Source organism: Cottoperca gobio, chromosome 24 (assembly GCF_900634415.1).
Source record: "Cottoperca gobio chromosome 24, fCotGob3.1, whole genome shotgun sequence".
NCBI classification, from domain to species: domain Eukaryota; kingdom Metazoa; phylum Chordata; class Actinopteri; order Perciformes; family Bovichtidae; genus Cottoperca; species Cottoperca gobio.
The window spans coordinates 21180850-21193367 of record NC_041378.1 but is presented as its reverse complement, the minus strand read 5'-3'; the positions used below and the strand labels follow the sequence as shown (position 1 = coordinate 21193367).

The window sequence follows — 12518 nt, the reverse complement described above, 5'->3', positions numbered from 1 at the left end:
ACATATTTAAATGTTAAACTACTGGCATGGCTAGTACAGCAATCTCATCTCTAACATTCTTAATCTAAATCTAAAGTTTGTATAGAGCCGATATGACATCAGAAGTTTCATGTTCTGTTCCATCATTTGAAAATCCATCCATCCATCCATCGTCTACCGCTTATCCGGGATCGGGTCGCGGGGGCAGCAGCTCCAGTAAGGAACCCCAATCTTCCCTTCTCCGGGCCACATCCTCCAGCTCCGACTGGGGGATCCTGAGGCGTTCCCAGGCCAGTGAGGAGATATAATCTCTCCACCGAGTCCTGGGTCTTCCCCGGGGTCTCCTCCCAGCTGGACGTGCCTGGAACACCTCCCTAGGGAGGCGCCCAGGTAGCATCCTTACTAGATGCCCGAACCACCTCAACTGGCTCCTTTCAACGTAAAGGAGCAGCGGCTCTACTCCGAGTCTCTCACGGATGGCTGGGCTTCTCACCCTATCTCTAAGGGAGACGCCAGCCACCCGTCTGAGAAAACCCATTTCGGCCGCTTGTACCTCATTTGAAAATCACATTCAAAATTGATATATCACAAATGATTAAAGATCCAGCTCTAAACATAATCAAGTGTTGAGTGGTTTAATCCACATCTAATATCACTGTTTTTTATATTAATGTTTTTAAGCAGCCTTAAATGAACACCATGTCCCATAAACCCAAGACTTTCAGATATCACAGACAGAGACAGCCTGAAGTGAGTGAGGGGACACAATTACATGTAAAATAATAATTGGCAGCTGTAGATTTTTGTATGCTAACAATTTCATTGTTTAAACTTTGTTAAAATGACATTTTCAAATAAATAGGTATTTATGTATAGAGAATATTAATAGTAAACCACAGAAAATGTGTCATTCAGAAAGAAACAGAGAATCCCTCAATGAGTTCTCAGACACAAGCTGGTGAACAGCATCTGGCCCCCCAGGACTCCTGCTGTCCCCCAGCACTGCACTCTCCTCAGCATGACAACAGATACACAGACAAAAAACAACTTAACACAGTTTACCAAGGTAAGAAATGTCCATTTCTTTATTACATTCAACAGTACAGTACACTGAAATTGCACATTTTCACCAGATATAGCAGCATTCTGACTGGCAAATGGACTAATCAATAGGCACATCCAAAACATTTAAATAGAAATACACACGTCCAAATGTGTCATGGCCTCTTCACCATATTCAATTTTCATTTAAGCCATTAATTTACATGCCTCATCAAACACATTCTACGCAGCTAAAACACACGGTCCTTTCCCCATGACTTGTGATTCCAGTGGTCAAGTCAAACCCAGCAGCGCCAGTCTTCTTAATATTAAAGGAAGAATTCACCGATTTATACTCTCACACAATATGTGCCCTTCAGTGCATTCCAGGGGTTATAGACATGTTTCAGACACTTTCCTTCAGTTTTTCTTTTATTACCCAGAACAACAATAATACATCACCCTCACAGAAGAAGTTTGTACTTTTGGTTGAGTAGGTAGACAAAGAGCCATAGCTGCAGCGATAGCATAAGAGCAACACAGCGAGTTTATCCAAGGTTGTACTCTCAGCAGCAATGCATTCTGGACCACCGAGCTGGGGCGCAAAATCAAATACCTTTCGTACCAAAAGCAAAGTGTTGGTATAACGAAGTATTAAAACCTGTCAAGTATCAAACGCTGGCATCAAATGTTTGGACAGTTGACTGACTAGATAGTTGCTGACTTGCCAATCTTTGACTGTATTTAGGCAAAGATCATGTACGCTTGTGTTAGACAACATTGAATATGAGAATGTTGGTTTTAATTGAAAAACATTACTCTGGTATTGGTACTAAGCCCTACTACTGAAGCGGCTGTTGGTGACTATCTATAAAAGAGATGTATGGTTGTTTATCTACAATTACTAAATAAAAGACACATGTACATGTTTGGTCTGCTATTTGAGACAAAACAAGCAGCTCAGCCTTTTAGTTGGTACTTCTTCATATACAATCAAAGAATCTCAACACTCAAAGGCAACTGGACTTCCAGTGTATGTACATGACGAGCTCCAACTTTGCTTCTGGAATCAAGTCTAAATGTCAAGTACCATCTACTGTCTGAGTGAATCTAAATGACATGCTACCAACTGTAACTTAGCAAATAAATGCATTTCATTAAGCATGATGCTGCAGCTACGTTCAGTCCAGCAACAATGTTTCCCCCTCTTCAAAGTTGGAAGTAAATACCTATTAAACCTCCCCTACATGAGAGAAATTAAAATGATAGGTTTAATTAGTGATGCCACCTTTCTGCAGAAATGTCTTCCATACAGTGAGTCCAGTTGCCTTGAGGTTTACATGTCTGAGGGCAGCTCTTTCCCTCAGACCACAGACCGATGCTCTCCGCACACATACACCGCGCTCGGCTGTATGCGCCTCTTGGTGTTACCTGGCAGCTGAGGAAGAAACTTGAAGTACTTGGGCATCAGATCAAGGCAGGCGTCACGGAACTTCTTGATCCGCCAGTAGTAAATAAGTGGGTTGAGGGCTGACTTGAGGTAGCACAACCACAGGACCCATGTGCTGATTTGAAAAAAGCTGTCTTTGTGGTAGAAGCCACTACTGAAGGTAGCTACCAGACTGTAGGCAGTGAAGGGTGCCCAGCACACTGTAAACACGGAGAAGAGGATGAGGATGGTGGTGAAGGCACGGGTTTTGAAGCTCATGTCTATGTTCATTTGGAAGGGCCTCTGGAGGCTCAGCAGGCCCAGTTTGCTGGCCTGGCTCAGACAGATGCTGTCTGGGTGGCTGTGGATGCGGATGGCGTTGTGGCGGATGGTGTTTAGGATCCCCATAAATGTGTAAAGCATGACCATGAAAGGTAGGAAGAAGAAAACTAGCATTAGTATCAACACATAGGTGTGGTAACCAGGCTCAACGCTGTAGCCAAATACACACTGAGGGGCCCTGGGAGGGATCTGTAGGGGAGGGGAACCAACAGCCAGGGGGAAAGAGAAAATGAAAGACAGTCCCCATGTGACCACAATGAGCACTTTAGCTCTCTGTGGGCTCAGCTTATCTTGCTTCTGGACAATAATAAGAAACCGGTCTATGCTTATTATAAGCAGTATAGCCACGCCCTCCATCACAAAGAACCAAAAGAGCATGGCTGAAACGCGACAGAAAACGTCTCCAAAAATCCACTGGGTGGTCATGATGGTAACCAGAGCGAAGGGCATGTTCAGGATGGCCAGCATCATGTCTGCAAACGCCAGGCTGGCCAACAGGATGTTGATTGCTGAGCGCATGGCGGATCTCTGGTACACCATCAAGCACACCACCACGTTTCCCAACAGAGCCAAGAGCAGGATGGCGACCATGACGAAGCAGAAGAAAACCTGCAGAGGTAGGCCGACGCCTTGCAGGCTCTCCGCGACCTCCGCTGTCGGCGTGACATGATCCGGGGGCGACCTGGATCCCATGGAGGTGTTCTCCATTGACGGCCTCTCGGAAAGGTTCAGCAGCCCCGTAACGAGGCAGCAGAGACTGATGTTAATGTCCAATGCCTCTGGAAGGGTAGCAGTAGTGGAGTAAACCATTCATCCCCAGGGTGAACAGGCATCGTTGCTGGTGAGCTCAAGCTAAACATGATGCCACAGGTGCAGATCTTCCGTGCTCAACGCAACAGGGCAGCGTCTTCATGGCTGCGAGACCCTAAGGTGTACACAAAAATGTAGTGAATACCAAATAAATAAACAAAAAGGTATGAGAAACCAGATTACACCATGTTCCCCTTGGAGTAGTAATGAGAGAGTGACAATGAGCCTGTAATCCATTCAGAGTTATATGACTGCATCTCCCCAATTAATTCCACTGTCATCCCTCTCAAAGCCGCAGAGTCTACCAGAATGAGACACAGTATTAGTATTAGACACTAAAAGCAGTGTTTAGACGCTAAACATAGTTTCAAAGTGTTTGAATTTGCTTTACCGACATTTCCAATTGTTGTATACGCAGATTTCTTCCCTCCTTCAACTAATCACAATTTGTTCAACTTCCAATTTGTAATGTATCAACGCATGACGGATTCAATTACAGTGTCGTCATTAAAGATAAAGTCAACCGTGGAATTGCGCAGTAAAAACTTCCCTTCACTGAGTACATCAGAAAATGTGTAGGCTGAATGAGTTTGATGACATTAAAGCAAGTTCATCCACAACTTGTCATTAATTTAATGCTACACACAATCATATACATACTTATTCACTTTGAAAGAGAGTGAGAGAGATGGAAATATTAATACCAATCTTATTTCTGTGCATTAAGTAGGGCTTTGGAACCAATTTGTTTAATTTGTACACAAAGATAAAAAGGTAAGAACCCAAATGTGTCATTTTAGAAGGAGTGGTGGACTGGAACTATTTCTTGGCAAACAACACAGGTGTTTGTTGTCACAGTGAGGTTGCCAGGTTTGAACCATCAAGCCTGTACAGAGACCACAACCTGTCTGTGGGAAGCCACACTGTAGCCAGAGACTCTACAAAGACGTGCTGTTCATCAAGAAATAGTTACTTTTACAATTCTGTTTGTTTACAGATACAACATGTTATTATGTTATTCATCCTTCCAGGTGCTGGATGGCAGACAGAGCCAGGCTAGCCGTCTCTATGCTAAGCTAGGCTAACCCTGTCCTGAAAACATCTCAGTACTTAACACACAGATATGAGAGTGCTATTAATCTTCTCCCCTCATCTCAGAAAGAAAGAGAATAGTGTGTTTCCCTAAATGTTGCAGTAAAATATTAACAACAATGTAACTGGAAAACATTTTCCTGAAAAGAAATACAACATCTCTTCTGTTTGCCTGACATGTGATAAGAAACCCTGTTAAAGTGCTTTTCTTAGCTGTTGCCAGTAACCAACAGCCAGCGTTCAACTGGGGACAAGTCAAATACTGCAATAAAAAGCCTTATCACCTAAACAAACAGCAGATTGTCCCTTCAGACCGCCTGACATCAGTTACAATGGCTAAGCAGCAAATGGCAAATATAAAATGTGCTGTAGAAAATAGTCCATTTGTAAGCACTTAAAATGATTCAGTTGCACATAAATTAAGTGTTTTCATTAATTTGTAGTCCTGTGTGGGTGTATCAAGAAAATACAATTATAGGCAATTATTATGAGAAATGTGCATGTTAGTGGGTTACGTATCCGATAGAACACACGCTGGATGCTGCTCTGATACCTGGATATGTAGCAGATAGTGTTATCTCATGTCACCACACCAGTCAAGAGACAAAGGCTGTGGTAAGGAGCTAAACAGGCTGGCAGCAGTGAAGCCGGGAAGACTTTGCTTTATTCTTATGATGCCGATAACAGTAATATCTACTGCAACTACCCACTTCCTCACACTGAACACCTGGTGAATGAGGGGAAATAAGAAACTGGTTTAAATCCTGGTCCCTGCTCCATGCTCCATTCACCTCACATCCAGACACAGCACATGTGTGCATCACAACACTTAACATACTGTGCAGCAGTGTGCCTCTACATGTATTTCCCTTCCTTCAGGGCTGGAGTGACCTAAAATGTTAAAATAGCCACTTCAGCCTCCACCAATCAAGTTAATCTGCAGTAAAAATGGATGAACAGGTACTTAGAGTATAATTAGGACTGTATAATTAGGAGACACAAGTTGTACTGGAAGCCTGCCTAATAACTCCATGGTGGTAAGATTTACTAGTTTATGGCAATATCAATTTATCAGAGTGTGTCTCATTAAATGACTAATTATTTGACTGTAAGAGTTGATGGAGACGAAGAGTCACAGCAGTATATAGTATCTGTGGAAAGAAAAGCATTTGTAAAACACTGAATTGATTGAACACAGAGGGGAATTCAAACCACATCAATTCAGGAAGAATATTAGCATAGTGAAACAGTTCAATGGTATCAATTCAGTGGCTTTTAAACCTCAACATTTAGTATTCAGTAGTGATTCAATTCCACAATTAGGTTGCTTATAAAATCCTTTTGATGTAAGCTTGAATAACAGTCCGTTTTTATTTACATTTTTGTTCACTTTCCGTATTAAAGTTTATATTATTATACATAGAACATATAAAGCAGTGCAGTATTCGGACTATAACCAATTCTAATAAGGGAGCAAGGGGCCATTTGTTAGACACATGATGTGGTGTCGAGGAGAGATTCAGATTTTATTATATTCACAAGGAAAATCATATCCGAGCATTTCAACAGCTGATTGGTAATTCTGCGAGGAGCTCAGATGTCTGAACATTGACTGAAATGTGAGGAAAATCAATGGCAGATAGAATTACACCTCACTTACAGACCAGGTTACACTTCATGGAGCTCCACTCTCGCGTCTCGCCGTCACTTTGACAGTGTAATAGATTCTTTTGAAACGACTGAGGGATGTGTGCAGCCTCGGCTGTTGTTATGCCACCAAAATGGTTGAGGCGACAAACAGTGATTCACGGAGAGTCCTCGGAGAGTTACATCTCTGTAGACTACGACAGGAGAGCAGTGGGTGTTTGAAACAGACAGCATACACTTACGTCTTCATGTCGGGATTTAACCAACATATATGAGAAATATTATGTGCACGGTGTGGTTGACGGACCCTGCTTGGGTTCAGACGGTTCCCGATGATATTACCTGCTTCATTCTCCCATGTTGAAGCTCAGGAGCGGGCGACGGGCTGACGGTACAGCTCAGTCCTCCAAATGGTGCATCTCTCCGCCCAAAATGCTTGCTCGTCCTCGTTGTAGTCAAAAACAGTTATTTTACTAAACAAGTAGGTCAGTGACGCTTTTCCAAATGTAACGTTAGGCCCTGTAACTGTGTAAGTCTAAGCAACAGAGCGACCGCCGGTGATGCCACTATAACCGAAGTCGTAGATAAAGTGAAATCCGCATCTGGTTAGTCTCGCTTTGTTTAGGAGCACGAGAGAGACTGCACGGATATCCACGTTTTCATGGCGTGAGTAAATATCAAGGTTCTTTTTTATCCTTGTCCTTCATACAGATGTGAGGTGTGAGCGGCCCCTCCTCCAGAACAGAATGTATCTTGCTATGTACTGTATGTAGCCCAAATTATCACCACACTGTTGCAAACTACACTCAGTCTGTCGACTACCTGCGGCAAGCGAGCATAAACAAACACCACTTCCGGTCTGGACTTTCAAAATAAGCAGTAGACCCGATTTAAAGAAGTGCACATGTGTGGAAAATTGCTCTTTTAGAAACATAAAAAATCTTAATTTAATTTGATATTAAGAATTACAAGCCTGGCAGTGCAAAGAATGCTTCCAACAATGTAATGTAGGGAGATATATTTGTATTTACTGAAAATTTGATACATCGGTTAAATTGTAATCTGCAGGTTAGTGAATGAGCATATGTGAAATCTAAAATCTAAAATCCTGGCTACGCCACGGCACGGATAGTCTTCTAAACTAGGCTACTTAAGTAAAAGCACAAACAAATCTCCTCAGAGCAACAGTTGCATAATGTCAGCATGATGGGGCCAGTGTAGTGAGAATGTATTATACTTCTGACTATTGTAACAGTGCAAGTGAAGACTAGTAGACCAGAATACTTGGTCAAATATATTAAAGTGTAAGTAAAATATAATTTGTTTCAATACACTGGAAGAAAAAACTGAAGATTTACAAAAATAAGGTTTAATTACAATTACTTCCAGTTATTATTTTCAAACGTGTGTTCTCGAGACACACGCATACCACCGTGTTTTTAAATGTTAAATATGTATAGCCTAGCTGAAGCTTAATTTGGTATTAACTGTCATGATTCCACTCTGAATATTGATATTAATTTAGTTTTCTGGACAATCTTTTCTTTAAATAAAGTGACCTTTTTACTTTGAAGTTATAACAGAAGAGCTTCGGGCAGAATTCGTGCTCTCTTTACTTAGCTTGACACAGCTTTGTATTCAGTGATAACAGACACCCACAGAAGCCAGTCGCATGGGCACAAGCGGACTTTTCATGTTACACGCCCCATTTTCAGCGTCGTCCAATAGAAACGACAAACTATCCAAATGGGCCGAGTCTGGTTGGAGGAAGTGCTTTTTTTGGGCACGTGCGGTGGGTGGCAAAGATGACGGATGGAGTTTGTTGTTGCAAAAGTAAGTGATATCAAATATAAATATTTGAATTTGATTTCTACACAACATTGATGGTTACAGTGCAGACTTGGTCCGATGATTTGAAACATATTGCTAATTCACAGAACCCATACAACCACTTTAAATTAGGGATGCAATAACTAAAACACCATAGATAACACGAGCATCTTTATTTTCAAAAGGTGTGCGCACATTTACTTGAAGCTCTGGCTCTTCCAGACTGGCTGCTACTTATTACATATTAACAAATGCATTTCCGATCTTCCACATAAACGGCTTAAAACCACTCATCACTCAGTGTGACAACAGAACTCCTAATATGAGCTGCCCTGCTTTTGGTCAGCTGTTTGAGTAATGGCTCCCAAATATTAGAAATTTTTGATTGAAATATCAAATTAAAATCTGATGATCATCAGTTGATCAATGGTGCCTGTAATTCTGCTTTGTGCATTTCCAAGTGTGCTTAACTGGCTGTTGTGCCATTGAAGGCCTCCTGCAGATTTGATGCTTTTTTCAATTCATACAGGAAAACAGGGTCTGTGTTTCTTATCAGCCTGACATACATTACAATGGTTACTATGCCAATTACTCATTAAAAATTTTGCCCAATGGATTTTTGAGCCTGATATCGCTCTTTAAAATTAGTGTACAAAATAATTTGAAGATATATCTTCTGTTTTCTTACTTAAACACAAACATTTTTGATGAGGACCCCTTCAATTAGTTGTGACCATGATGTGATGTGCTGAGCAGAACATTTTAAATTCTGCCTTTTCCCCCAAAGAACATGTTGACAAGTGACAGAAAAGCACAGGTGTAAATAATATAATCAATGATGGCAGAATTCCCTTTTGCTTCTTCAGTTTCAGGGTCCTGGTATTGTTCACGCTGGTTCACTATCACAGCTTACTGGGACACCAGAGCCAATGTTAATGTTATTAGTAACACCTGTGCTTTTCCAGCTTTGACAGTGAAAGACATATTGCACTACTTTCTGTGCCTCTGTGACCTACATATGCAGCAGGAGCAATATGTGAGGGACAGCAAAACACTTCAGCCTGGCACAGAACGAGGCACAACAGGCGCAGTTTATACGTCTTTCTTCACATGGGGGCAGGAGCAGATGCTATGAAGTCACCGGGATTCACACGAGCTCTGGTAGTTTTGTGACAAATCATGTAAAATGTTTCGATGTAAACTTATGAAAGTGAAAATTTCAGCCAGGCTTTATTTTCTTTCTTCCTTCCTTCTAGAACCAAGTCCAGAGTATTAGAAATGTGCCATGCGAACCCATAGTGCAGTAGCAATAACGTCTGTTAGCCTATAAAAGATGTGACTGCTGTGTGTGTGTGGGATGGACTGAAACACCTTCCGTCCGCTGGATGCAGCTATTATATGCGGATTTCAATATGACTACTTTTGTATTCTAATAAATATCATAGAGGAATCTTCGAAGGGATTACAGAGACACACACAGCTTAATTAATTTAATTCTTTCATTGTTCTTAGTTTGTTTGCTATATATCAATTGTAGAAATATCCCATGATACCATCTACATATTAAGCAACCCCACATTGGGTCCAAACATTGTGAAACTCTGCCTCCACAGTTCCAGTCAGGTCACTCTCCAATGTAGTGATGTACATAAACAGTCCTGTTGTTCACCAGTCCAGTCCTAAGAAGCCTTTATCTGCTTAGCATTTTTAGTCTTGGGTGGTATGATGTGAACCTGGAAGGGGATGAAGAACTCTAGAAGAGCTTTTGTGTCCTTCAAGTCCAGAGAATATTCCTGAGCAATCTTTCCCGGCGTCCATGTCTGAGGCTGCTGCTGGTGGCTGTTCATGGCCTTCAGAGTCTCAGTGATGGTCAGTTTGCCTTTAGGAACATCCTTGAGCTCCAGCAGGCCGTAAGACCCCCCTGGTAAACTGAACCTCAGCGGCCGCCGCTCACCTTCTGTACCCACAGTCACTTCTTGTGATGCCTGTGAGAAGAATAAGCAGAAAGGAACAATGAAAAGCCCTGCTGTTTTGTAACACACTTGACAGTGAAGAGATTTCAATGTGACCAACATCTGTGGTTCTTAGTGGCTCATGTATGACACTGTGGGTATGATACTAAATTAAGGAACATATCAAGCTGCACTGAGCCCATAAACAGATCCCAAAGTGAATAAGTAGTTCATATAATTAAGAGAAATAACAAAGCTATAACAGAAATAAAGCTAATTTAAAGCAAGTGGAATTTAAGTAAAGGAAATAACCATGTGCAGTATATAAACAAATAGGATGCCATTATAAGTGGTGGTCTCGTATGAAGCAGAACGCCAATAGGGTCGTTCTTCTAATAATCAAAGTCTAAATAATGCGATTAATTTCGAATGATAAAAAAAAAAAGCACCATCCATAATCAGAGGCATCAGTACAAAAGGACAGAGAGTGCGCCGGCCTGACCTCTGCTGCTGCTGGATCCTTGGACTCCACATACACAGACTGGAGGAGGCTCAGCAGAGGGTCGTGCTTCTGGTTCACAGACACTGCCTCCACTGCTGAAACAAACACACAACATGCCCGTCACCAGAAGCTTTTCCAGAGCTTTCATTCCAAAGCATAATTACTAATGTCATGTCTGAGGCTGAATCAACCTGGCATGTCCCCGGAGGAGACAGTGACACACGTTAGCGGAGCTTCAGACACTCACCTTCAGAGCTGCCGGCGGAGAGCGGGAGGCTGGTCGCGTGACGGGGTGCTGCTACTGGCTTTTCCCGGGAGATTTCTCGGTGTACCCGGTTTTCTAGGTTGAAATTTCTGAACATACGCGTAACTCGTGCCCCCATGTTTGATAAGTTACCAAAGACGGCTAACAATAAAGGTTATTCAAACCATCGACGGTCAGCGAGAAGGTTCATATCACATCGGAAAGGCGAACACAGAAATGAGCAGCGACACCATACGGATGGAAAGGCGTATTATTTCTGAATAATAATATTTTTGAAAAGTTTGACTTATAATTTTCTATCTATTTGTGCAAACGTCAAAATAGAATAAGAGGAAACTGGCGAACATGACAGGTTAAATGTATTGAAATGCTAATACAAATCAATATGCATATTTATCAAGATACCTGGGATGTAAGAGACAAAGAACACAGTCCTTGCCAATGACCATTTGACATTTCTGTCCTCAAATAATAACATACTTTAATCATTTGAAATGTCACTTTGAGTAATCAATTCTAGAAACGTAGTAAACTGGGAAAATCTTCAAAATAATTGAACAATGTCACAAGAAAACAATACAATGCTGTTACAGTGTCTGTATTTCTTTGAAATGACTTGATTGAGGTATATTGTGATAATTAAAATTTAAAAGGAAATGACTTAAGAAGTATTAATAGAAATTAAGACATTTAGTCCTTGATCCATGTGATAATATATTCTTCTTCTTTCAAGTGTAAAGCACACATTTCTACAGTTTAAAACAAGATGAGCAGTTGCTTGGCCAGCAGATGACAGCATTTCATATCCCAACACATTAAAAATGGCCTCATAAAGAAAGGTTGGCCTCGTTATGAGCTTCATTGTTTATCAGTTCTGGATTCAAATACAAAGAGAACCTCGGCCTGTTTGTTTGTGAGACACAGTAACTAAATCACTTATCACTTCCATCCCCCAAGTGTTCTGACCAGGACAGACAGCAGAGGTCACTTTTCATATAAGGGGGCCACAAGCAGCACATCTGGAAGTGATTATCAGCTCAATCAAAACAAAACAACCCACAGCATTTTTGTGGAAATACATTATTTTCATTTCACTCACTAACTGGTGAGCGACTCCTGAGTTAGGATCTGTTGAAAGTCACAAAGTCAACAAAAGGCCAGAGTTTCTCATCTAATGATGCTTCTCTGTTACGCCAGAGCTGTGCACACAGCAGGACTCCCTCACTCAGAAAACTGAGCAATAAGACAAATCAGTGGTAGACAGAAATTATTTTAAAAAAGAATGAATGAATGAATTTTTTTCACTGATGATACAATACAGTGCTGATTGGTTCTTTGCATGGGAGTGTCTTTGATTACCGTTTATCATTTCTATCCAATGATATTTAATGTGCGGAGCCTGTGGATTTAGCAACACTTAAATAAGACAGCTCAGAGGCACGCTGATGCATGCGAGGTGGGCAAGGAGGAGTCAAGAGTGTAGAGTACACTGTGTAGACTTGTACAGTTACAACATATGTCTATCAGCATTAAATAAATAAAGCATTCCACTGCTCACAAATCCATCACTGCTAATACATGGTTAGTGAATATTGCTCTGTTTGTCTGAAAACAGTTCTGTACATTTAG

At 41.4% G+C, this 12518-nt stretch overlaps 2 protein-coding genes across 3 annotated transcripts; both read right to left on the bottom strand.

Moving 5' to 3' along the window:
• Positions 1 to 997: 997 nt before the first annotated feature.
• gpr63 (G protein-coupled receptor 63) lies at positions 998 to 7191 on the bottom strand. Its single transcript, XM_029425669.1, has 2 exons — positions 6683 to 7191; positions 998 to 3716 (listed from the first exon to the last, which is right to left on the bottom strand). The coding sequence occupies exon 2, from the start codon at positions 3599 to 3601 to the stop codon at positions 2384 to 2386; it is 1218 nt and encodes a 405-aa protein (XP_029281529.1). The 5' UTR covers positions 3602 to 3716; positions 6683 to 7191; the 3' UTR covers positions 998 to 2383.
• Positions 7192 to 8326: 1135 nt separating this feature from the next.
• On the bottom strand, positions 8327 to 11097 carry ndufaf4 (NADH:ubiquinone oxidoreductase complex assembly factor 4). Of its 2 annotated transcripts, none has more exons than XM_029462596.1 (3): positions 10872 to 11097; positions 10625 to 10716; positions 8327 to 10155 (listed from the first exon to the last, which is right to left on the bottom strand). In XM_029462596.1, the coding sequence occupies exons 1-3, from the start codon at positions 11005 to 11007 to the stop codon at positions 9850 to 9852; spliced, it is 534 nt and encodes a 177-aa protein (XP_029318456.1). In that variant the 5' UTR covers positions 11008 to 11097; the 3' UTR covers positions 8327 to 9849. The 2 variants fall into 2 exon arrangements, with proteins under 2 accessions (XP_029318456.1, XP_029318455.1); XM_029462595.1 differs by having other exon boundaries at positions 10625 to 10719; positions 10872 to 11094.
• Positions 11098 to 12518: the final 1421 nt, after the last annotated feature.